General features: G+C 36.5%; 3 protein-coding genes across 8 annotated transcripts; 2 read left to right on the plus strand and 1 right to left on the minus strand.

Annotated features, from left to right (window-relative positions):
• The first annotated feature begins 291 nt into the window (after positions 1-291).
• Positions 292-4,752, plus strand: LOC137722842 (diphthine--ammonia ligase). Of its 2 annotated transcripts, XR_011066800.1 has the most exons (13): positions 292-516; positions 1,090-1,161; positions 1,258-1,337; positions 1,475-1,700; positions 1,780-1,812; positions 1,917-1,999; positions 2,127-2,199; positions 2,355-2,700; positions 2,814-3,145; positions 3,301-3,638; positions 3,730-3,896; positions 3,987-4,075; positions 4,160-4,178. XR_011066800.1 is itself a non-coding variant. In XM_068461944.1 (12 exons), the coding sequence occupies exons 1-12, from the start codon at positions 439-441 to the stop codon at positions 4,370-4,372; spliced, it is 2,220 nt and encodes a 739-aa protein (XP_068318045.1). In that variant the 5' UTR covers positions 292-438; the 3' UTR covers positions 4,373-4,752. The 2 variants fall into 2 exon arrangements, 1 of the variants encoding a protein (XP_068318045.1); XM_068461944.1 differs by having other exon boundaries at positions 3,730-4,075; positions 4,160-4,752.
• Positions 4,753-12,593: 7,841 nt separating this feature from the next.
• LOC137722998 (uncharacterized) lies at positions 12,594-16,589 on the plus strand. 3 transcript variants are annotated; one of them, XM_068462147.1, is made up of 4 exons: positions 12,594-12,920; positions 13,424-13,531; positions 13,677-15,398; positions 15,809-16,589. In XM_068462147.1, the coding sequence occupies exons 3-4, from the start codon at positions 13,749-13,751 to the stop codon at positions 16,190-16,192; spliced, it is 2,034 nt and encodes a 677-aa protein (XP_068318248.1). In that variant the 5' UTR covers positions 12,594-12,920; positions 13,424-13,531; positions 13,677-13,748; the 3' UTR covers positions 16,193-16,589. The 3 variants fall into 3 exon arrangements, with proteins under 3 accessions (XP_068318248.1, XP_068318246.1, XP_068318247.1); XM_068462145.1 differs by having other exon boundaries at positions 12,595-12,920; positions 13,424-15,398; XM_068462146.1 differs by lacking the exon at positions 12,594-12,920 and adding an exon at positions 12,940-13,259 and having other exon boundaries at positions 13,424-15,398.
• Positions 16,590-16,953: 364 nt separating this feature from the next.
• On the minus strand, positions 16,954-21,836 carry LOC137722999 (uncharacterized). 3 transcript variants are annotated; one of them, XM_068462149.1, is made up of 10 exons: positions 21,677-21,836; positions 21,011-21,051; positions 20,537-20,872; positions 19,463-19,857; positions 18,997-19,246; positions 18,696-18,861; positions 18,485-18,587; positions 18,254-18,382; positions 17,805-18,020; positions 16,954-17,717 (listed from the first exon to the last, which is right to left on the minus strand). In XM_068462149.1, the coding sequence occupies exons 3-10, from the start codon at positions 20,766-20,768 to the stop codon at positions 17,439-17,441; spliced, it is 1,770 nt and encodes a 589-aa protein (XP_068318250.1). In that variant the 5' UTR covers positions 20,769-20,872; positions 21,011-21,051; positions 21,677-21,836; the 3' UTR covers positions 16,954-17,438. The 3 variants fall into 3 exon arrangements, with proteins under 3 accessions (XP_068318250.1, XP_068318252.1, XP_068318251.1); XM_068462151.1 differs by lacking the exon at positions 21,677-21,836 and adding an exon at positions 21,325-21,625; XM_068462150.1 differs by lacking the exon at positions 21,677-21,836 and adding an exon at positions 21,289-21,625.
• Between the last annotated feature and the right edge of the window lie 4,208 nt (positions 21,837-26,044).

Here is a 26,044-nt window from a genome sequence, read left to right on the forward strand (position 1 = left end):
GGATCCGGAGAAGATCATCTTCGGTTTAAAATAATATGAAAGTTTGTTTGAAAGTTTTCTTAAAATAACTAAAAGCGATTTGAATGAAAATATTTTTTAAACTAATCTTTAGTTAAAATTCAAGTAATTTCTTAAAAAAATTACTTAAAGTGATTCGACATGTCTAGTGCTTCTCAAAAGGCATTTAAAATGATTTTGAACCCGAAATTAATTTCATCAAAAATATTTTCAGTTATTTTGAAAGTATTTTTCAAAAACAAAATGTTTCTTCGTGTCCATCCTCCACAACTCTCACATAAGCCGAGGAAGAGCACCTCTCCCAATTACACAATCCCAAAACCCTGCCTTTCCCAGAAACTCAGAGAAGTTGAAAGCAGGTTTTGGGTAAACTTTAGCGCAGCGGCGGGTGCGGTTAGACTGTTAGAGCAGCAGGCGGAGATGAAGGTGGTTGCTTTAGTAAGCGGCGGCAAGGACAGCTGCTATGCCATGATGAAGTGCATCCAATACGGCCACCAGGTTCGTTACTTTCTGTTTGGTTCCCTAGAAAATGCAGGAAATTCATAGCAAAGATTGATTTTTTCCTGATTTTTCATGTTGTTTTCACCTGTTGTGTATTTGGGTTTTCACTGAAAGTTCAGCTTAACTTTGGGTTTAGATTGCTAATGGCATTGGGATTGATGACTGAGTGTTTGGTGGCTGAGAAAATCCACATTGTTAAAGAAAAAAGAAAATTTCGTTCCTTTTATGCCTTTTTATAACTGGTTTCTAAATTGCTTATATCCTGGGTTCAGTTTTCGCTCTTGAGTGATTGCTGGTTAAATAAATAATTGGGCTCGTTTGAGACTGCTTCTGTAAAAGCAGTTCTGCTCATAGTGCTTACATTAGAAACACGTTAAGTTTTTATTGAAATCCAAGTGGTTTATGAAAAAGCATCTAGCAAGTGATTCTCTAGAAAGCGGTTCTATTCACCCAGAAGCACTTGAAACGCAGTCAGAAGCGCTTTTGGTTGCCATGTTCAAAGAGTTTAAAGATTCTTTATAAATGTCATATTCAAAGTTTGATAATTGATAAGTGCTTATTATTACGCAGATTGTTGCAGTGGCAAATTTGATGCCAGCTGATGATTCTGTGGACGAGCTTGATAGCTACATGTATCAAACTGTAAGTCTCTCTTTCCTTCCTCCCTACAATTACATATTCGAATTAAAGTTAAGGAAATCCAGTGATGTGATTGTTGAGTCCATTTACGTTCCTTAGGTTGGGCACCAGATAGTCGTCAGCTATGCAGAATGCATGGGAGTCCCATTGTTCAGAAGGCGAATACAAGGATCCACAAGGCAAGATTTTAAGAAGGAAATTTTGATAAGAACATTTTATCCTAGATTTAGAAGCTGCAATCTTTGTTATTATTGTTGAGAAATTCTCACGTGTAAAGCATATTTTTATTCTCGAATCGCTTTTGTGGATCATATAGGCATCAGAAGCTTAGCTATAGAATGACACCTGGCGATGAAGTCGAAGATATGTTTATTTTGTTAAATGAAGTGAAAAGACAGATTCCTTCTGTCACAGCAGTATCCTCTGGTGCTATTGCATCAGATTATCAAAGGCTGCGGGTGGAAAGTGTGTGTTCTAGGTTGGGGCTTGTTTCTCTAGCATACTTGTGGAAACAAGATCAGTCGTTTCTCCTTCAAGAAATGGTAATTTCATTTTTAACAATATAAATGCAGTTTATTAGTAATGCATTATTTTAACTCACATACCCTTTTTGCCAACCAGATAACTAATGAGATTCTAGCAATTACAGTTAAGGTAAAATTCATTGTTTAACTTGCTATTTTGGTTGCTTGAAATCACTTGCATGTGTATTTGGATGGTTTTGTGGATGGAAGCCTAATATTGTTTGAATATCGTAGGTTGCTGCTATGGGGTTGGATCCCTCAAAGCACTTGGGCAAAGGAATAGCATTCTTACAACCCTATCTGCATAAGTTGAAAGAGTATGTTTTTTTTTTTCTGCTCAACCCCCTTAAACCAAAGTTTCTGCAGTACATTGATATTACCATTCTTGATTGTATACGAGCATAATCCATAAAATCTGTTGGTTAATCTACCATTCGTTGTCAGTTTGTATGGTATTAATGTATGCGGCGAAGGAGGGGAATATGAAACCTTGACACTGGACTGCCCTCTCTTTGTTGTAAGTTTATATCGTTTCTCATCCTCTGGCCATGGTCTGCTGTGAATAAGCGGGAGTGAGCAGTTGTCCCAATTCATTTTTCTTATCACATTTTTAAGTCAACATTTATGTCACTTGTTGCATTTACGTTCTACATGATTTTTTTTAATTTACAGAATGCTAGAATTGTGCTGGATGAGTTTCAAATAATACTGCACTCTTCAGATTCCATAGCTCCGGTTGGGGTGCTTCATCCCTTGGCTTTTCATTTGGAAAATAAGGCAGAGTCCTGTACTTTGGGGAGCAGTGATCATACCAATCAGAAGTGTCAGGAGAAGAAGAGTTTTCTATTTGAAGTGCAAGGAGACCATTCACAAGGATATGATGCTGCACGCAAAGCTGATGCCGAAGTTGAGAATGCAGTTGAACTTGCTGATTATAAACTTCACATTTCAAAAACACAAAAGGGTGATACATTTTCTATTTGTTGCTGGTTACAAGATTCTCGTACGACTTCCACAGGTGAACAGTAGATGAAGTATACTTCTCCGGTTGTAATTTTTATTCCTCGCCAGTGTATCGTTTTTCAGATAGTATTATAACAATTTAATACTGTTAAATGATCTAATTGACAGGATTGCAAGGAGATCTGGAGGCTGTCCTGAAGAAAATTGAATCACTACTTGTAGAATATGGTTTTGGTTGGGAATATGTTCTCTATATTCATCTTTATATTGCCGACATGAAAGAGTTTGCTGCAGCAAATGATACATATGTGAGGTATATAACTCAAGGTAAGTGCCCTTTTGGTGTTCCATCCCGCAGTACAATTGAACTGCCTTTGTCGCAAGCGGGTTTAGGTAAGGCATACATGGAAGTTTTGGTGGCAAATGACCATTCCAAAAAGGTTCTACATGTACAGAGTATATCTTGCTGGGCACCCAGTTGTATTGGACCTTATAGCCAGGTAAAACATACGTCATCAGCTCCCAGTCAGCACCTTTCCTTTTACTTTTCTTCATTTTCCTAACGAGAACAGTAGGTTTGCATCATATAAGGTGGAAAGTTCCATGAATTTAAAATTGGTGATCTTCTAATTTCTATCAATTTGTTTGCTTCCAGGCAACTTTGCATAAGGAGATACTTCACATGGCTGGGCAGTTGGGGCTCGATCCTCCCACAATGACATTATGCCAAGGAGGCCCCATTGACGAGCTGGAAAAGGCACTAGAAAATAGTGAAGCAGTGGCTAAATCCTTTAACCATTCAATATCGGCCTCAGCTATTGTTTTTATCACTTACTGTTCAACAAAAAATATATCGTCAGAGAGATTTAAAATTCAGGAGAAGCAGTTTGCTTTCCTTAAACAAACAAGGAGCTTCGAGTTGGATCTAGGAACCAATTCTGAAGCATTTGATCCCATTTTTCTATATGTGCTCGTCCCTGATCTACCAAAGGGGTAAAATTTTTATTTATGCTCCTCATTTGTTTCGATTTTATTTCGTCGTGATTACCTGAAATAATCAGTTGCTCCTCTTTTTGGCATGCAGGGCCCTTGTAGAAATTAAGCCCATTTTATTTGTTGCAGAAGATATCGAAGAACCAACTGAGAATGCAAAAGACCAATCCTGCTCAAGCAACCCTGGTTACTGGGGTTTTCAGCATGCGGATTGGCATGATTCTTGCTTTCAGAGTTGCATTGTTCCTGGAAAATTATGTACGGTTGTTTTGTCCGTGAGTAGTGAACTTGCTTCGATGATCTGTCTTGAAGACAAGAATAAAGAGGATTATCAAAATTCTTTTGCAGAGAGGCAGACGGATAGAGTATCAAGATTTTGCATATATCTTCTGGATAAAATTATGACGGAGAACGCTTTTTCTTGGCAAGACACAATGGTATGTTTCTTGTCTAATGACTCTTCTTTCTTTTGTTACTGTGTTTTCGTTCGTATCATTCTAACTCTGTCTTTCCTTGCATAGTATTTGAGGTTGTATTGTCCAACAAGCCTTCAAGTATCTGTGGATGCACTCTCACTGATGTTGACTAATGCATTCAATGAACTCGCCGAAATGGGTCGGATCAAGACTGGCAAGGAACCCGTCTTCAACCTCCTTCCGGTCTTAGGTGCTGGGAGTTCTTCAGCAACCATGAATGATATAATCACCTGTGAATTATTGGCTCAGAAATCCTGAGTTTCATTGCTTCATGTGAAAGGAGAAAAGATCCTTTGATTTCCGATATGGTGTTTGATGCAAATGCCTAAACTGTTTGTAATCGGATAATTTTATCCGCTCGCTTAAATTACCGGGTGCAAGGGGCTGGTGACTCATGTAGATCTGAGCATTCCCCCTCCACCCGAGATTTTGTGTTCGATTTCTGTTCCGATGTCATTTGTATCAAAGAAATATTCTCTGGTTTTAATCCAACATTTTGTATATTTGGAAAAAGTCACACTGCTCCACAACTCTCTCTCTCTCTCTCTCTCTCTCTCTCTCTGTCTACCCCCGACATCTCCACACAGCAACGGCGAGCTCAGTTGGAAAATGACCCGTCGTTTCCATGCAGGCAAACCCTAAATTCCTTACTGATAAAATAGTAAACGATACAACGTATATTTTTCTCCGGTATGCACTCCTTGTTGTTTAATACATCAAAAAAATACCACTGATAAGATTCAACAGGAGCGTGTCGAAGTTAGTTTCAATAAAATTGAAAGACATAAATTTGAAGAGTTATGTGGATAAAGTTGATGAGCTAGGGTTAGGGTTTGCCGGTTTGGACGCATAAAACATAATGCTTCACCTTGAAAACATTATGGTTGGTACTAACCCTAAGATATTTGATTGATGATGTGTAATGTTTTGGTTTGGGTTGGCAACTTTGGCTTATTTCCAAACTCGTACATATGTCAAGCAGATTGATGTGTTATATTATTGCGCATGCTTAGTTTGCTAACACTCAGACCAAACCAGACTAATGTGATGGCAAAATGTCTTGTCGTTCTTAATAAAATCTTGACAACTGTGATGCCTGACAATAATCTTCTTAGTTCCATGTCTAATGTCTTTATATATAGAAATCAATTCAAATCACATCATTATTAGTTAATTAGATGTAATTATACGATATGGTCTTGTATGTTGCAAGGTTCCAGGAGAAGGGAGAATGGCTATGGTACGCAACTTTACGCGTGCTTTGCAAAGAGGTTATTTACAGGACTAGATACTGGGACATTTCAATCACAAATGAGGCAACCACCACCATCTTATTTTACATTACACGTGTGGTTCACACATGTTTGAAAAAAACTCGCACTGTTCCACAACTCTCTCTCTCTCTCTCTCTCTCTCTCTCTCTCTCTCTCTCTCTCTCTCTACACTCCGACATCTCCACACAGTAACAGTGAGCTCAGTTGAAAAATGACCCGTCGTTGCCAATCATGCAAACCCTAAACTCCTTACTCCTTGTAGTGATCAAATAGTAATGGGGTATGAATCATATGATACCATGCATATTTTTCTCTTGTGTACATCCTTTTTTATTGAGTTTAACACGTAAAAAAGAAACAATGCCTAAGATTCAACCTAAGTGTGTCGAAGTTAATTTCAATAAAATTAAACGGCAAAATTTGAAAAGCCATGATGTAGTTGATGAGGATTAAGGTTTGGACCATAACATAATGCTTCACCATGAAAACAATGTGGGGTTGGTACTTTGTCTATTAGACATAAACCCTAAGATATTTGATTGATGATGTGTAATGTTTTGATTTCGGTTGGCAACTTTGGCTAAATGCCTTGTCGTTCTTAATAAAATCTTGACCAAATGTGATGCATGGCAATAATCTTCTTAGTTTCATGTCTAATGTAATTATCAGAGAACGATTTGTAAGTTGCAATCCTGCAGACACCGTACGCCAAGAGGAGGTATACATGGCTGCACATGTTGGTTGGTCTTTAGGGCAGCAAGATGTGAAAATTGCCTTTTTACAAGGCATCTTACAAGAGGAAGTATACATGGCATAACCACCTAGTTTTATTGATGCTAAGCATGGAGATTATTTATGTAAGCTACACAAATCTTTATATGGATCGAAACAAGCCCCAAGAACTTGGAAGGACAGGTTTACTAGTTTTCTTCCTTCCTTGGGCTTCAACTCCACATATGCAAACTCTTCACTATTTGTTAAAACTGTTGGTGATTAATTTTGTGGTTATGTTGCTGCTTTATGTTGATGACATTATCATCACACGAAGTGCATCTCAAACTATCACTAATGTTATCAATTCTCCTACTAAGGAATTTGATATTAAAGACCTAGGACCACTCCATTACTTTTTGGAAATACAAATTGTGCAGAAAAAAAAGGATGGTTTGTTCTTATCTTTGGACAAGTATGTCACATGTTTACTTACTAAGTTTGAGATGTTATTGTCTAAACCATGTGCCATTTCTTGTCTGCCATAATAATCCTGCATTATACAAAAGCTTGGTTGGCACCCTTCAATATCTTACATTTACCAAACCTGACATTGCCCTTGCAGTACATTAGGTTTGCCAGTTTATGCAATGTCCTATCAAGTCCCACTTTTATGGCAGTAAAGAGAACACTTTGATACTTAAGGGCTACTTGAGGTTGTGCTATTCATTATGGCAAAGGAGCATTGGATTTAGCTGCATATAGTGATGCAGATTGGGTAGTGGCCCTAATGACAGGAGGTCTACCACTGGAATGGTTGTTTTCATGGGTTCTAATCTTATATCTTGGTCATCAAAGAAGCAAAACACTATCTTTTGATCATCTACTGAAGCTGAATACAGAGCTCTTTCTACTACAACAGCTGAAATTGATTGGATCAAACAATTATTGGTTCTTTCTTCAAGTTCCATCTTTTGATAAACCACTCTTATTCTGTGAAAATTTATCAACAATAGCTCTCACCTGCAATCCTATTCAACATCAAAGAACCAAACACATAGAGATAGATGTGCATTTTGTTAGAGAAAGAGTGGCCAAACAACTACTGCATGTTCATTTTGTATCTTCCAATGAGGATTTTGCTGATAATATACTCGCCAAAGGACTACCTGCACCACTATTTCAAATTCACTGTGCCAATCTCATGCTTAGTTTCTCTGCCCCTGAGTTTGAGGGGGAGACGTTAGGAGTGTTAAGGTCCAATGGTTGTTGACTAAACAAGTGTCATGAGATTAAGAAGGCAGTTATGTTTGTTATAAGAGTAACTTAGCTTGTAAGGTACTGTAGCAATCGTATATAACATAATGATCACCATGAAAACAATATTGGGGTTGGTACTTTGTCTATTAGACATAAACCCTAAGATACTTGATTGATGATGTGTAATTATTTGGTTTGGGTTGATGTGTAATGTTTTGGTTCGGGTTGGCAACTTTGGCTTTATTTCAAACTCGTATGTATGACAATGAAGATTGATGTGTTAAATTGCATGCTTAGTTTGGTAAACCAGACTAATGTGATGGCTAAATGTCTTGTCGTTCTTAATAAATCTTGACCAATGTAATGCATGACAATAATCTTCTTAATTTCACGTCTAATGTCATATATAGAAATCAATTAAAATCACATCACTATTAGTTAGGTATATGTGATTATCAGAGTACGATATGGTCTTGTAGGTTGCAATCCTGCAGACACCATACACATGAGACTATGAGAGACCTCAAACCATTAAGAATCTTCGTTTTGCGGGGGTCCAAGGGGAGAGAGAGAGAGAGTGTCTATTGTACACATGCATGCTTATCTTTATTTTGCAAAAAAATTGTTTCCACAACTCGAATTCACAACCTTTTGGTCATAAAAAAACAACCATACACCAAGAAAATTAAAAACATTTACGATTCTTTTTAATGGTACGTAGCACTGAGTAATATGAAAAAGAATGGCTAAGACTAAAAATAAGAAACTTAAAAGTTGTAAAAATCAAACCTAACAGCTAAAGCATCTACAACACTAAGTGTTAATTACGTAGATTTGAAGACACCCTAAATTTCTAACTACAAAATTTGGAAATGGAGATTTATTGTATCATTTTTTTTTTTACTTGTATTACAAGGTTGATTCAATACAATAATATATATATATATATGTATGTATCGTTTTTTTTTTTCCATCTAACGAACAGCAATTATGACTTGTTACCTTACGTACAAGGAACGTAGGCAGGATGGTAGTCATCATAACATCATTCATTAGGGATTCATACCATGTTCCTATATGAGAATGCATTTCATTATTTATTTTATTTCAAAGCATATGGTGCATCCAAATCACAGTATAGTTAGAGTGTTGGGTTCCTACTCATACGTTCCAAGTTTAAAACTCCTCGCCTTTAAATTATGGTAATAGTTTTGAACTCTCATCTCTGTCCCTAATAATAATAATAATAATAAATAAATAAAATGACAGTTGCTTGTATAACTTCATATTATATGACCATTGGAGTTGGATAAATTTTTTGTTTGTCACCAGATGTATATACACACCTTACGTATGTGCTACTATCCTTCATCACGCACTTCTTGGTTAATCGAGATTAATTTGATGGCGACGGTGCCGTTATAGAGAATATTAATTGAAGTATATATATGCTACAGTTGCAGGTAGACGGGGACCTCGATCATCAAATTATTCAGATCAGATCGGTAAGTGCCAATTTCTTTAGTTTAATTTGTTTCCATGGCCAAGTGTGGGGGCTTTCACTCTGAAAAAGAAAAAAGAAAAGGATGTAGATTTAGTTAGTTACCCACATGCACTGACGGGGACCATATATATAAATAATACACACATATATACATACACACACACACACATATATTACACCACCACCATGCATGGCTGGTTTACAGATGGCAATGCATGTACGAGCAAAGAAAAAGAAGGCGTGTATATATATTACACCACCACCATGCATGGCTGGTTTAGAGATGGCAATGCATGTGCAAAGAAAAAGAAGGGGTAGCAACGCATTCCAAGACTCACAGAATTTGTAGAGAAGTAGTTGAGAAGCAAGAAGGGGCATGCATGTATTCACTAGCAATGAAATCATACGGCCTGGCTTTTACATACAAATCCACTTAAACAATGCTAGACGGGGATTTTTAAAACATGGATGACACCCCCACAAACCCACATAGTTTGTAGAGAAGTAGTTTAGAAGCATGAAGGGACATGCATGCATATATTCACTAGCAATGAAATCATATGGCCTGGCCTCACAGGTGGATATATATATATATATATGTATGTATGTATGTATGGTCCCCAAGGGCCAAAACCCTAAAAAGTACCCAAAAAAAATTTCAAAACTAGACTAGGAAAAGCATTTGTGATAAAAAGAAGACATAAAAGATGAATAGAATATCAAGTCTATACACCCAAGAAGCTTAAGCAAAAAAAGAAAGTTGTTTGATTCTCTTTATTCGTTTAGCATATGTTCAATCTTACAAATTATAAGTCGTCGTTGTGAAGGTGGATGTCATGTCAATATCGTAGAATTAAATTTAAAGTTTTTCGTGTTTGAAAATTCTTACATATACAAATTGTGTAGTAATATTTCTTTATTTACGTTAAAATTTCTGACATGACGATTGTAAGATCTCACATCGCTCAGGGGAGTGGATCTTGTAAACCTTAAATGTATATTCACATCTCTATCTAACATGAGGCCTTTTGGGAGCTCACTGACTTCGGATTCCATTGGAACTCTGAAGTTAAGCAAGTAGCTCGCGAGAGCAATCCCAGGATAGGTGACACACTGGGAAGTTCTCATATGAGTTCTCAGAAACAAAATCGTGAGGGCGTCGTCGAGGCCCAAAGCGGACAATATCGTGTTACGGTGGAGTCGAGCCTGGGATGTGGTGGGGGCCAGGGTCAGGATGTGACAATTTGGTATCATAGCCAATCCCTGGCCCGATGTGTGCCGACGAGGACGTCGGGCCCCTAAGGGGGGTGGATTGTAAGATCCCACATCGCCCAGATGAGTGGATCCATTAAACCTTACATGTATATTCTCATATCTACCTAACACGAGGCCTTTTGGGAGCTCACTGGCTTCAGGATGGGTGACCTACTGGGAAGTTCTCGTGTGAGTTCCCAGAAACAAAACTGTGAGGGCGTGGTCAGGGCCTAAAGCGGACAATATCGTGCTACGGTGAAATCGAGCCCAGAATGTAATGGGGGCCTGGGTCGGGATGTGACAATGGTCATATGTTAACTAAGTTATTTTGTAATAGTACAAAATATAAACTCATGTACTATGTGATTATTTTCTCTTATTAAGCATTCTTCTTCCAATGAGAAATAAAATTAAAATTATTTTGTAATTAAAACCATCAAAATTACTTATCGGTTGTCAATGAAAAGCATTGGGATACCATTTTTAAACTAGTCAGCCAATCAGATATCACGTGAGGACTGGATTAGAAGGCCCTTATCATCCTACTAATTAATTTCCTGATTAATAATAAGTTGGCAATCTCTCATGGCAACCATAACTTGGCAAACTGTCGGTGATCGAGAAGTGGTGGTCCTTCTGAGACCCCATAAACTTAAAAACTAAAGAATTATTTATGTAAATATTTTAAAATTTAAAAATATCTTTGCACATTTTAGTTACATGTGTGTGGAAGATAATACAACAAATATGGGTTAAGTGGTGGTGGATGCATTGTATATGTAACTCAACAAAGATTAATTACTATTAAACAATAGTTTTGTTTGAACAAGTCCCTTATTTCTTGGCCTATTAATTTGTTTTTGTATACTAATTTGGAATTTTGACCGAATTTCATTTACAAACCTCTTGTATAAAGTTTTGTAGCCAAAATGGCTCATTAAGCAAGTGGTGGATGAGCAGCCAAAACGGCTCGTTAAGTAAGTGGTAAATTGTTTTAGTGGATATGATTTTTCAACATTACACTACATTTCAAACTTGGATTCTTCTTTTTTAATTTAGTTTAAAATAAAAATATCGCTTGTGAGAAATAAAAACAAAAACTTATTAATTTCTTTGATAAAAATATCAATTGAAATAAATAAAATTCATTAATTTTGCATGCAAAATAAATAATCACAATTGTTTAATTTGTTGATTGCAAACCCCGATGGGTTAGGACACACCATTTGAGACCAACTCTACTTTGACGTACCGTTTGACTTGGGGCTGCCATATGTGATATCAGGACTGCATGGGAAAAAAGATTAATCTGTTATTAATGTATGATGGGATACCTACTGTAAAATGTGTTGATTGGATGATTTGATCTAAAATATAAGATAATTGGTTATGATTGATAGGTCTAAATTGTTTTTTCTTATCTTGAGAATCCTTGGTTTATACTCTAAACCATCTATGATTTTTTAGTATCAAAACAAACAACATAGTATAACATTGTACCTTACCTCATTTTATAATAAAAGGAATTAGTTATATAAATGGTATAAAAACAAATCTAGACTTTTTTTTACTTCTTTATTTAGGAATAGGAGAGAAGGGAAAGAACTTTTCTCCTACTTTGGGCTAATCATTTTCATCACTAAAGCAATCAACCTAATGTTAGATTAAAAATCTACCTTAAAAATATAATAAAGGAATTGTTATTGAAACTTTAAAATTTTAATTGTACATTCTAAATTTTTTATATTTAAAAAGAAATATAATTTTATACAGAGAGCACAATCAAATTTTTAGAGTGTCAATAATATTTATTTATTTATAATAATATGGTAAATTATAATACCTAATTTACTATATTGAGGTAATCGTCGATTTCTTCCCAAATCTTGTGAAGAGATACCAATTTTCCACTTGATTTTTAATTTTATCCGATTACCACCTGAATGCTTATAATTACCCACTGAACGCTTATAATTGATCAGTTTCTAGTATGAAAAAGTAAGATCACGGAGAAGATTCATAGTTGTCAATATTATGAATAAAATTCAAACAAAAATGTACAAAGTGAACTAGCAAAAGAGACAGAGAAGAAAAACAATATGTTGTCTACATTAGGTATAAAATTATAGTTTTCCTCATACAATTGTCACGTGTCGTGAATGTGATCAAGATGGATGAAGAAATCCAAAACCTAAGGTCAGGAGGAAAGTTGGCCAATTATAAAAGCTTAAAGAGAAATCGGATAAAATTAAAATTTAAGGAGAAAATTGGTCAATTATAAAGTTTCGGGAATAATTAGCCAAAATTAAAATTTAAAGAAAAAATTAATAGCTTCGGAAAAGAAAATCGACAAATACCTCTTTATCATTTACCCAAAACAAGAAAATTCACCAAGAATGGCAAGGAAGTGATTTACTGCAAAAAGGGAGGCAATTGTTTAATGGCGCTCTAAAACTGTGACAGAGAGAAAAAGCAAAAGTGAAGAGACTCAACCTGGAAATACAGTGAGAGAGAGAGAGAGACAGAGATCTGAGGTGGGGGACTGAGTCAGGGACCGAGTCGGGTCACATCCTCTCTGTACCGAGTTGAACTTTCAAGGCTAATAATACAGTGTGAACCCAGAAGAAGAAGGGATAAGAAGATCCTGGGTATTAGATTCCACATCTAAAATTCCACTCCAGCCGTTCGATTAACCCCTCCATATCTTCCTCTCTCTCTTCCATCTTTCTCTCTCCTTCTGCAGCTCAATCGATTTCTTGACTTGGCTTGACTTGAAAACCCAATTTCTTGTGTTTTCTCTCAGGTACTTTCTTCTTTTGTTGTTTCTGTTTTGAGAGAGAGAGAGAGAGAGAGTTGTTTTATGTTTGGTTGGTGGGAAAGTTGAGGGGAGTGAAAGAAAATGGGAGGAATGGAAGTGAAATTCTAGGTCTTTTTTAGGTGGGTATTTCGGAAATAATGTGGATAATTAAGTTAGGAATCAGAAAGTTGTGATTTTGAATTTTGGGTTTCAAATTTGAGGCCGCTTGTTCCATCTTTTATTGAGAGAAAGGAGGAAGCAATATATTTTCCGTTTGGTTGCCGGGAAAGTTGAGGGTAGCGAAAGAAAATAAGAAATGGAATTGAAATTCTTGATCTTTTTTAGGTGGGTATTTGTAAGAATGTAGATATAATTAAGTTAGCCATCCGAAAGTTATGTTTTCGAATTTCGTGTATTGGTGCATAAATCTGTGCTTCATTTGTACAAAGGTTTGCTTCTTGTTGTGTGATGGTTTGAGCTAAAAGATAAATCTTTTGTTTGTTCTACAGATTTGAGGCTTTCTGGTAGCTTCTAGGTGCTATGATGGAGCTCAAGATCAACAGGTGTAGTTTGGATTCGGAGATTAAGCTGTGAAAATGCTTAAAGCTTTAGCAATGGTGAGTGAATAACATAGTCTGATTTGATTTTGAAATTATTCAGACTGGGTTCGTATTGAATTGTCGGGCTTGGGAGTTCATGGACCTAAAACACCAGTAAAACAAAAATCTAAACTTGGTAGATTTTGTTGGTGTTAAACCCTAGGCCTGGTTTGTGGTTCTTGGAATGGTGAATTTGAAGTTTTGAGGGCAATTGTTTTGAATTTGAGTTCCGAAAATGAAGAGTGAAAGCAGCAATAGCTTAGGAACTGAGAGAACAGTTAAATCCGTAGAATCAGTGGAAGATTTTTCCAAGTATTCCCACAGTCCAGCTCATTTGGCAGTTGCACGCCGTGACTATGCCACTCTCAAGCGCATTATCTCTACCCTCCCTCGACTTGCCAAGGCCAGTGAAGTAAGCACCGAAGATGAATCTCTTGAGGCTGAGCTCCGAGCTGATGCTGTATCTGCTGTCATTGATCGCAGAGACGTTCCTGGTCGTGAGACTCCTCTTCATCTAGCTGTGCGTCTCCGGGACCCAAGCTCAGCGGAGATTTTGATGGCAGCCGGTGCTGATTGGAGTCTTCAAAATGAGAATGGTTGGAGTGCTCTCCAAGAAGCTGTGTGCACTAGAGAGGAAGCAATTGCTATGATCATTGCACGGCACTACCAGCCCCTTGCTTGGGCTAAATGGTGTCGTAGACTTCCCCGTATTGTTGCCTCTACAGCCCGGATTCGTGATTTTTATATGGAGATAAGTTTTCATTTTGAGAGCTCAGTCATCCCGTTTATTGGTCGAATTGCTCCATCAGATACTTACCGAATTTGGAAGCGTGGTTCTAATCTTCGAGCTGACATGACTCTTGCTGGTTTTGATGGGTTTCGCATTCAAAGGTCTGATCAAACATTTCTGTTTCTTGGAGAGGGCTACTCTTCAGAGGACGGTAATGTGAATTTGGCACCTGGTTCTTTGATTGTTCTTGCTCATAAGGAGAAAGAAATCTCAAATGCTTTGGAAGGAGCTGGTGCCCAACCAACCGAAGCTGAAGTTGCCCATGAAGTGGCCTTGATGTCCCAGACGAATATGTTTAGGCCGGGCGTTGATGTTACTCAGGCCGAGCTTATCCCCCATTTAAATTGGAGGCGACAGGAGAGGACTGAGATGGTTGGAAATTGGAAGGCCAAAGTTTATGATATGCTTCACGTGATGGTGAGTGTGAAGTCAAGGCGGGTTCCAGGTGCTATGACTGATGAGGAACTCTTTGCAGGGGATGATGAAGAAAAGGTGGCAAATGGTGGTGATAATGATGAATACGATGATGTATTGACTGCTGAAGAAAAAAAGCAGTTGGATTCTGCACTTCGTGTGGGGAACTCAGATGGTGCTTGTGAGGACGAGGACAATGGGGTATCTGACTGCCATGAAAAAGGTTCAGGAGGCTCGTATGAGAACTGTGAATCGAACGGTGTTGTTAAGGAGAAGAAGGGTTGGTTTGGTTGGAACAAGAAAAATTCAAGGGGAAACGATGATTCTGAAGATCCAAAGCCTTTGAAGAAGTTCTCAAAGTTGGCCCCAGAAGGTGGCAATCAGAAATCACTTGATCATCAAAAACCATCATCTGAATTCCCTAAAGACGACATTGCAGATGGGAAAAAGGGAAAAGATAAAAGCAGTAAGAAGAAAAAGAAGAAAGGGTCTACTGATTCTAAGCATGAGAGTGAGTACAAAAAGGGTTTGAGGCCTGTCTTGTGGTTGACGCCAGATTTCCCGTTGAAAACAGATGAGCTTCTTCCTTTACTAGACATCTTAGCAAACAAGGTCAAGGCTATAAGGAGACTCCGGGAGCTTTTGACCACTAAATTACCCCCTGGCACCTTTCCTGTTAAGGTAATACGAAAGTTCTAGCTTCATAGACTACTTTTCCACAGTTTGATTGTTTATGCAATTTTGTTGGTTGGTATGGTCATGCTGTCCAGTTGCTATCACCTGATTAAAACATATTTCATAAACAAAATTCAACTTATTTGCCACAATTCCTTGAATTGCTGCGAAATAATTTCTTAATATTTGGTAGATGCGTAACAAGGTTAGAAATATTCTGGGTGAAGTCTGCTGAGTGATTTGTACGGGTTCTTTTTAGAATCTTATTTTTACAAAATTTACATGCGTGTGTTTTTGGTTCTCACTGTTCAGTTTTATCGATTAGTATGGCATCATGTAATTTATAGGTTTACCCTTTGTAGCCCTTCAGCCTCTGTTTTTGAATGTCAACCTAAAGTTGCGTTTCCCTACCGCAGGTTGCTATTCCTATTGTCCCAACAATACGAGTTCTTATAACATTTACCAAATTTGAGGAGCTTCAGCTGGTGGAGGAGTTTTCAACCCCTCTCTCCAGTCCTGCACATTTTCAGGATGCAAAGTCAAAGGACTCAGAAGGATCCTCGTCATGGATGTCATGGGTGAGAGGAAGTCGTGGTGGGCAATCAAGTGACAGCGAAAGCCACCGGTATAAGGATGAAGTTGACCCTTTCCTCATACCGTCAGACTATACCTGGGTTGATGCCAATGAGAAAAAACGCCGCATGAAGGCCAAGAAAGCCAAGAGCAAGAAACACAGGAGACATGCAACAGCCAAGCCTGCCGAAGCAGGACATCGGGCAAGCGAGGATGTCGAAGAATAGTTTGGCATAATTTACTACTGCTCTACCTCTAAGAGGGATTTCGTGGGAGACAAAATGAGGTAAAGCCAGTTCTTGTGTGTTCGTGACCTTCATTCTTCACATTGGATTTTATCACGAAAGTCTTGCCTGATACGTTTTAGGCTCGTAATTGTTGATTTAGAAGAAGAATATATGTATCTTCTTCAATTATTGTATTGTTATGTGCCGTGAAATCTGAGAGGAACTGACTTCTCTTGTTCTAATTTCGAGTTCACATCAATCTTTGTATCTAAGTTGTTTCATTTTTTTTGTGGTTGGTATTTTCTTGTGCTTGTCATTGTAGCCAAGACCATCATCTGTTTCGGTTCTGTATGTTTTGTGCTAAAATATGTATGGAAATGCTTGAACTTTCTCAAGATTCAATAGAAAATATATACATCTCTTTGGAATTGCTTTCAAAAGTTGATGAATACAACAGCAGATAAGACAGAGAGAGGTGAGTCGGAGGAGGGGCCGCCGCGGGCTATTGGTGGCCGGCAGGGTACGGAATTTAGATGAGTGAAAGCTTTAGTAGCCTTCAAACATCTTTGAGGTGGTCGCTCTATGATTTTTCTTAAAGAAAACTACTGAAAAAAGTTTGAAAACTTTAAGTTTTAACGATAAAGACAAAATAAAGGATAAGGTGAATAGTATTAAGATTGATTTTTTAGTATAAAAATGTAGTTTTTCGTTAAAATGAACAGTACTAGAAGTTTTTCGTTAAAGTTCCCTTTTTCTTATGTGTCCGCACAAAATGCAGTGTTTCACATAATAGGAGTGGTACATTGTTCCCTCGAACAACCTTTTTCTCAATGTTCGAGTGGTACAAAGACCCGCTGGCAGCGTACGGAGTTTAGATGTGTGATGCTTTAATAGTCTTCAAACATCTTTCAGGTGGTCGTTCTGCGTTGTTTCTTTGGTGTCTACTAAAAATGCACGATGTGAAACTCTTCGGTGCCTCTACTAAGTGCACAGCGTTTCACATCGTCGGAGTGGTACGTTGTTCCCTCGGAGAACTTTTTCTCGATGCCGAGTGGCACAAACACAAATACAAATGAAAGACGTTGCACGTTAACAGTCCGTCTTTGCTTATCTGAGCATGTACAGGGATTACATGATTTAAGATATGACGATTTTACTGTCGATACATACCGATTTACAGACAACAAAATTGTTGACCTAATGATTTACACATCTATTCGTGTTGCCGGTAGTTTAGACGGATTTTCTACCAGAACCGGTCCTTGTTAACGCTTAAGTATCCGGCCATAACTTTCCCGCCGGTGTTTCTCATTCCATCGATAAGGAAGCACCAAGTTGAACCCAGTGCTCCAATGAAAAAGTCAGCTTCACTTGCCATCAAGAAATTAACAATCGGATAGTTCGTGCTAGTCTCCCTTCCGAGACTCGTTTCATAAGCGGCCATTGTCGAGTTCCCCACTTGACGGGTCACGTTCGTGTAGTAGAAGTCCCAGTGACGGTAACTTTTGGATTTGTCTATCACTTCCTGGAACATTGCTAATGTTAGGTTTGCGCAAGATCGATCACTTCTAAATCTATTCAGAAACATGATGTTAATGCCAGAAAACTAAACCTGCATTTCAGTAGAGAGCCACACACTCTTAAGCTGCGGGAAGCGCCTTCTTATTCGGTCAGCAAGACCCATGTATTCTTCGAATTCCACCACCTTCATTTCGCACGCTTTGTCTCCCATTCTCACGTGCATGCTAAGCAGTGGCTGAGGCATCCACGGCTTGTGACTAGACCAAACAAATTCTTCGATATCGGACCTTGGGTCGATTGTAACATCCTGCAACGAAAGACGTTACAAAGTATAATCGTTTGAGAAGATTCGATTTGCATAATCTCAATATCGCGCGCTGTATATGGTACTACTAATCCGGTGTGCTCCAAACTCGATATATACAAATCGAGACCTCTTTACAATCAGAAGCCATTTTTGTACGAAGACAATCAAGTGAAATTATTTGTTTACCTCTGTCCTGCAAGAAAAACAAGGCAGAAGGGACAAAAGTAACAAACCTTAGGCCATTTTCCGTCAAAACTTCTGATGACCATACGGGCAGCTTCCTTTCCGAATGCAGCATGGCGGGCAACATTCAATAAGCCGCATGTGTACTCCGTTTGAAATCTCATCAAGTATCGAACCGCCTGACATAATGTAACAACTTCCAATCAAATATGGAGCTTGCTTTTCTTTCATGAATATAGCGTACTTGGAAGCAAATATATTTATAGATCTATATAGACTACCTGTGCTCTCCACCACCTCCGGTCCATTTTGCGATGATAAGCAACCAAACTCCCATTTATTTCTGTCGTAGGTTGCAAATGACTCCATGGATCGCCCCATATTCTGCATTAAATATTTGACAAACGACATGAGATAAACAGAAATACATAAGCTGCTAACTATTAGGAGAAGTGAACTGAAAACCAAATGGTTAGAGATGCAAATTATTACTTGGGTGTAGGTCCAACCCATATTTTCTTTGAGTTATAACTTTCTTTTGCTGTAATGGTGCCTTTTTTCCGGGCTTCTTCACTTCCCATAAGCTCAAAAGCACGATTTCGACATTGTATGGATGTTTCTGGAAAGAAGTAGCAAGACCAACTGGAGTGGGACGAACCTGTAACACATGGATCTTATCATCCACACTCGACTATAAGAACAAAAGTCTATTTTGATGTTTCGAACTCCTATATGCAGTTATATAAGAATGAAAATCGTCAAAACAGTTGAGCTGAGATGTAGTGATATTAACCTTTACAACCATCATGGTCAGCTCGATTGTAGTAGTTGGTGACAAGGACCCTGTTTTCATTGATTGCAATAGCTAGAAGCCCACACATTCCGGCGATCTGTGCTCCAATGCCAAATCCTGGTAATCTTTCCCAGTCAGCTACAAGAAATTTTACGCTAGGGTCGCTGCAGTTCAAAGGATGCTGATGCATCCATATGTCTCGTTGCACTTTTCGTGTCAAGGGAAAATTTTCTTCATCGGACCCTGTAATCTGCAGAAGCTTTGCTTATTAGCAAAAGATTGCAAAACACATCATCTTCTTACCTCACTAAGCCACATAAAAATTCAAAATATCATACGAAATAAATAACGATTAAATGCATATGTACATGTATGCAAGATTGCACTGACTTATACATGCTAATCTTTCCAAATTCTTGTTCTACAGGGAGAAAAAGTTATGGGATTTCAAGACCTAGAAACATACCCAGGGAGCGTAGGCACCTTCGGATATATCTTGATGCCTAAAGTATCTCGACTGCTCATTAGTTGCAGCTGCAGGGTACCTGTCCAACAATCCCTTCCAACTTGTCCAAGGAGGATACTTCTCGTTTTCCGCATGCTTATCAAGGCGCTCGTTTACTTGTGCTTTCAACATGCAGTTTTCCAAATGTGGGGCATTTGGAATACTGGATCTGCTTACTCCAAGTCTCTGCAAGAGGTCACTCTCTCCAGAACCTGATTCATTTAGTACAGCACTCCAAGCTGAATACAGTAATGTGACTCTCTCATCATTGATCATTTCTTCACTTCTCAGTGAATCAACTTTTTTCTCTGTTCTGATTTGCCGTTTTGAACTGCAGTTTGTGCCTGCAACCACATCTTCAAATTCAAAACCATAAAGTTAGTCTCTTGCAAATCCTTCTAATTCTTCGGTAAACTACTTGACGAATGCCATTGATTAAAATAACTGTTATTTTTATCTAGACACACGCACACCCGCCTCGACTGAACCTCGAAGTCACGGAGCTGCCATTTCGCATTAAGCGACTGAATTTGTCTAAAAGCTTATGGATGAATTATTAAAGCATATATTCAGGATTCAACTAGCAAGTCTAGTCAAAGTTAAGTATTCAAGTGAAGAAAATGTGTTCATGAAGTTATTATTCTAACTTTAAGTAGCTTTGAATACACCTTTTAATTATTCCCCATCCTGCCTTCTCACCCTGATTCTCCACCCTAGTTTAGTTAATTAAACCTCATTAAAAAGTATATGAACTCCCCGAACTCGCACGGACCTAGACGTAGCCAAGTTGGCTAGAACATTGTGCTCCTCCACCGCACCCAAGTTCAAATACCCTCCTCGTAATTTACATTAAATTAGAATATCGCTCGAATGACTTCTGTACTCAAGTTCAATTATAATCGCTTGTAATGTACATTAAATTAGAATATCGCTCAAATTAAAAACACCAAAGCTCCAAATTATACATCTCAAAATGTAAAGAGAAAAGCAAAAATGACCAAGAAATTGAAGAGTATATGAGGAAATTCGACTCACTGATGAACTCTGAGCTTGAATTCCCAGCTGAAGAACCCTGAGAAATCGACGAAAACGAAAGGCCTCCATACTCAAAAGTACCAAGGGAAGTGAGTGCAGCAAGAAAGAGAGAAGTGAGGCAAACTCCACACAGAAAACCCACCACACAAATTTGACAAGGAAATGAACTCCCCATTTGAAAAGCCTTCTGTGAAACAGCTCTCTCCAGAGACTTCTGATTTGATGGCTCCATTTTTTATTTATTTTCTTCACCTCCAAGGATCAATGAAACCAACAGAAAATCTGAAGCCTTTTCTTTTCACCAGAAATTCATGGGATGCCAACTAACTCTGATTACTGCAATCACATGAAGCAATTTAACTTTTAATTATCTACTTTCTAAAAAACTAAATAAAATTTCTAGTATTGTGTATTGGATTTTCATAAGTAGAAAAGCAGAAGAATTGTCAAATCTCAGCCATCTATTTCCATCACCTCAAAAACTTCGGTGGGGTCCACCTCCATCTTCCTTCCAGCTGCAAAAAAAAAAAAATGAAATTCTCCATCAGAGAGTGCAGAAGAACTGTTGCAAGAACCATGCGACAGTCATGGAAGAATGATTTACTGTCAACCAGATAAATTGCAAAATTTACATGAAAATTTAAAAAAATAATAATAATTTTGGTAATCAAACTTTAATTGCTCTGGTTAACAGAAGATTAGTGAAGAGACCCCATAATCCAATGATCCCATTTTTGAAGTAAAAATATTACCTTCAAGAGAAAAAAAAATGTGGAAAAATATTTCACCTGGATTTGAAAAAGAAAAAGAAGCAAAAGGTGGGCAGCAAAATGTCAAAAACCAAAAAAGAGAGCGCATGCAAAGAGAAACATGCCACTGATTCCACAAAAAGAAGAAGCAAACAGCTTGACAGAACACAGATAAGCGTGGCTAAAAGTTGATGCCAGAAACAACAAATTTGGTGTATTTTTTTTATCTTTAATTAAGAAATAAATATTAGCACCAGAAATTATCCAAAGGGTATCTCAGCAAAACCAAGAGAGGACAGGAACTTTCAGAGAAAGAGAGAGAGAGAGGGAGAGGCAGAGGGAGAGGGAGGGAGGGACGGAGGGAGGTGTATGTGGCAAGGGAGGAGCTGACCAGGTTGAGAAGCAAACAGACAAATCATCCTCTCTGAACAACCGCAGACATCCACTCGATCTTGTTAAGATTTTTGTGCAGTTAGATGATGGCGCAGAGAGTGTCCTTTTGTATAAGATAGTGGAGAGTGGTGGTTCTCGGAAGAGTGGACACATGGCACGAACCCAATTCATCAAAATACCAAACCCCTTCACTTTTTATGCTGCTTTTTTCTAGTTCTTGGCTAAGCTTTTTGGAATAATGTCACGGGCTATAAATGTTAAATTTTTCAGAATTTTAACAAAAAAAATTTTGATATTGTTAATTTTAACGAAAAATCATGCATTTATACTAAAAAAATTAATCATGATACTATTTATTTTGTTCTTATCATTAAAACTCAAAATTTTCAAACCATTTTCATTAGTTTTCTTTAAATTTTATATATTAAATAGCATAAAAATTGATAATTGAATTATCATTTAAATATTGATTACCGTATTTATTTTTTATCAGACACATTATTTAATTTACAAATTTAAACTATAATTTTGTCTACTAACATTACTTAACTTCTAGTTTGTTGACCAAACACCAACTTCCTCCCCCAAATAAAACTAAACTTCCTCCCCCTAATAAAACTAGGGGATTTGACCAACCTCAATAATTATGAACTCAGTTGAATAAATAGAGTTTTGGAGTGCAAAGTTGGAAATTATGATTAATTAATCCATTATTTAGCTTATTGGTATAGTATGTTCGAGACTTGACACTCACACTTGCTTTTCACTACTTTTAACTATTTTGGTCCTATGAGGCTAACGTAATTGGATCTTTGGCTCAAAAATAAAGATAGGTACTTTTTTTGTCATTAAATTACTATATTATAAATTTTTATTAAGAAAAACTAATGAAAATAGTTTGAAAACTTTGAGTTTTAACGATAAGGACAAAATAAAGGGTAAAGTGAATAATACTGGATTTGATTTTTTAATGTAAAAATATGATTTTTTTTTTTTTAAAATAAACAGTACCGCGAGCTTTCCATTAAAACTCTCTTTTTATTAAATAGGTGGTTCACCCTTTGAACCCCTCATAAACATTATCACATGAGCAATAGAGCAAAAGAGAGTCGTTCACAGATCTCAACAATATTTAAGAAACAGGATTTGGGTTAAGCTAGCTACACAATAAATTAAATGTAATTAGATATCGAACTGATATTTATGAGAGTCAAATTTGAGAAACATATCACTAAATTAAGAGCAATGATATTCGCACTCATTTTTACATTTCACACACTCTTGTAAATTTTTATCAATTGATCTTTTTCTATTCATTTGGTTCGAATGTCAAAAATTAAAAGAAGTGCGTGAGAAGTAAAAATACGTGTGTGAATAGAACCACTGTAAATCAATCGTACGTAGTGCTAGTGATGAAGTTCAACTTATATATGCACACGGTATAATTTTAGGATAGTGTTATCCACGCATTCATTTTTACTTTATGCACACATCTCAATTTTCAGCTGTCAGATCAAATAAATTGAAAAAGATAAAAAAGTTAACAAAGATGTAGAGTTAAAAATAGGTATGTGAATGACACTATTTTAGTTTAATGCTAGTAGGTTGAAGTGGAGTTTGGTGGTGATGGGGTTAAATTGGTAACTTAGCTATCAACTTCCCAATCGTGCATATCTTAGATTGGTAAAAACTTATTTTAATCAAATTGGCGAAGATTAATCAAAGTAATTAGTCATCTAACTAGGGTTTGCAAGTGCAAATTTGTTTATATATAAAATGAAATTCCCAAAATTAACCCAAGTTGATGAGATGCCAATCTGACAGGACGCCACTTGGTAGTTTCTTTTTATCCACGCAGACATTTACAGCTAATACAAGGACCACCATGCATATAATTATCACCTCCTACTTGATAATATATAGCTGAAAAAAATAATCTTTTGTAAGCCGATTCATGAATAATATGTACCAAGTGGCAGATCCGTCGCACTATTTTTTATGTAAGCTTTTGAGGGGTTTTATGTTATAATGTATTTTAATAATTTGAACAGTTTAATTTTTTAGTTTTTCTTCTAAAAAAAATTACTCAGATCTGAAAATGTATGACCGTTGTATTTAAGGGTTTAAGGTTTCTTTATAGAATCGTATTTGTCTATTTTCTTCACTACAAATTAATGTCTTAATGATTTTGGATTTGTCTAAGTTTTTGCAATTATGATCTATGAATGATGTTTCAAAAGATAAATAGTTCGAATTGTTAAAATACACTAAGAGTGAGCCACAAAAAACATGTGTCAAAAGTTGTGTAAAAAAAACGGTGTCATGCATTTGCCCCATATATATATAGGAAATCTTTAAGGAAATGGATCTCCATTTTTTTATAAAAATGGGGATTAGTTCTGGAGTCCACACTAGATTAAACTTTAACGATCCGAACCGTCTATTTTTCAAGTTGCACCTCATAGATCATCCTTGCAAAATATTAGCTAAATTGGAAATGTTTAAGACATCTAATTGGGTTTAAAGAAATTGATGAATACTTTGTTATATAAGAAACAATAAAATTTTATCTTGATAATTAAATTGGCAAATGGTTTCAGATTTAATTGAATTTGTGCAAGGATGATCTATGAATCAAAACTTACAAAATAAACGATTTGGATCATTAAAGTTCGATGGAATAAGCCCCACACTTAATTTCCATTTTTTGAAAAAAATGAGGATCCTCTTGCGTAAAGGGCTTATATATATATATATATAAGAAGTTATGAACATGGGCTAATGGTGGACATCTCAAAAAAAAAAAATGATAGAGAGTTGAGTGCGCTTGTTACAGCTTAGAAGTGACAATATCATGAAAATATTGTAAAGAAAAATCAAATTTAATGTACTCCCTTAAGTGGGAATTATCATAAAAGAGATAGTATAATCATTGTTCTAAAAATTTTCACCTAAAGCCGCATAATATCATTTGTCATAAAAGAGACATGTTACAACCATTGTTCTAAAAAATTTCACCTCGCATCTAGGCAGCGTTAAACGGCTAGTCATTGTCCGGATTAATCCTAAGCGTTGGAAAATTAAGAAAATGCGCCTAGACCTACCTAAGCACCATCACCTAGGTCGCAACTTTCATTTAGACTCAAAATATATAACTTTCATTTTGCATTTTATTTTTTAATAAATTGCAAGAGACTTGTTGAATACTTGGATGAACGCTCACTATATATTTGTTCTCCATGTTTCCAATATGATTTAATACTTTATAAACTATGAATCATTCAATTTTGCAATTTATGTATTTCAATATAATTATATCTTTTTTTTAAGTATAAATGGATATTAATTATATGTTATACAATAATTTGATTATAAAAATAAAATAAATAAATAAAAAAACCGCCTAACCTCTGCCTAGACACCTAAATGTTAGAGTTTTGTTTGCTACCCAACTAGAGCCTTTTAAAACCTTGGTTATAACAATTGTATTGCATGTCATAGTAGTTGATACATCTATACACGCGAGTGCCTTCTTAGAGATTCTGTTTCGGTATTCGTGGAGAGGGACAAATAATGTTCTTATATTGTTTGTTCATTTTGTGTAGGCAAAAAAAAAAAATTTGAATACTTTGAATATTAAATAAGAAATCTTAACGAAATATTTTTGATAAGGTTCATTTTTAACGTTAAGGATATTTTTTACTAAAAAAGTCACTTCTGGTACTATTCACTTATACCTTTATTTTGTTATTTTTATTAAAAACTAAAGTTTTTGAAAATTTTTCGTTAAAATTTTTTAATTAAATAATCCGTATGTGATCAAGAAACTGTCAATATAAGATCGAAAATTATTGCATCCCTCTTCATGAGCAGTGAAATGAAAACCTTGTATGAAACTGGTACTATAAAAACACCAACCGAGAGACCATGTTATCTGTGGCATTCGAAGACCCACATTTTGTGGTATTCGACCTACATGCTTCAAGACAACAACATTTTGTGAATATTTCGTTTTCTGAAAACAACATATTGGTCACGAGTTACGAAAGGGCTATGTCTAGTCGTTGTCACAGTGATGGAAATTTTTAGATAAATAATTATTTATTTATGCTTGGTAAGGTTCAATTTTGGTGGCTTATGGACGTGGTCCACTAAATTAATTGTTCGATTTAATAAGGAAGTTTGAGAGGACAGCACTTATCATACACTATACAAGTTCCACTAATCAAATAAATTGCTTTTCATTCAAAATAAGAAAAACTAATCAGCATGATTTGAAAACTTTAAATTTTAACGATAAAGATAAAAAAAAATAAATAAATAAATAGTACTGGAATTGACTTTTTAGTGTAAAAATATGATTTTT

The sequence above is a fragment of the Pyrus communis genome, chromosome 17 (assembly GCF_963583255.1).
Source record: "Pyrus communis chromosome 17, drPyrComm1.1, whole genome shotgun sequence".
NCBI lineage: Eukaryota > Viridiplantae > Streptophyta > Magnoliopsida > Rosales > Rosaceae > Pyrus > Pyrus communis.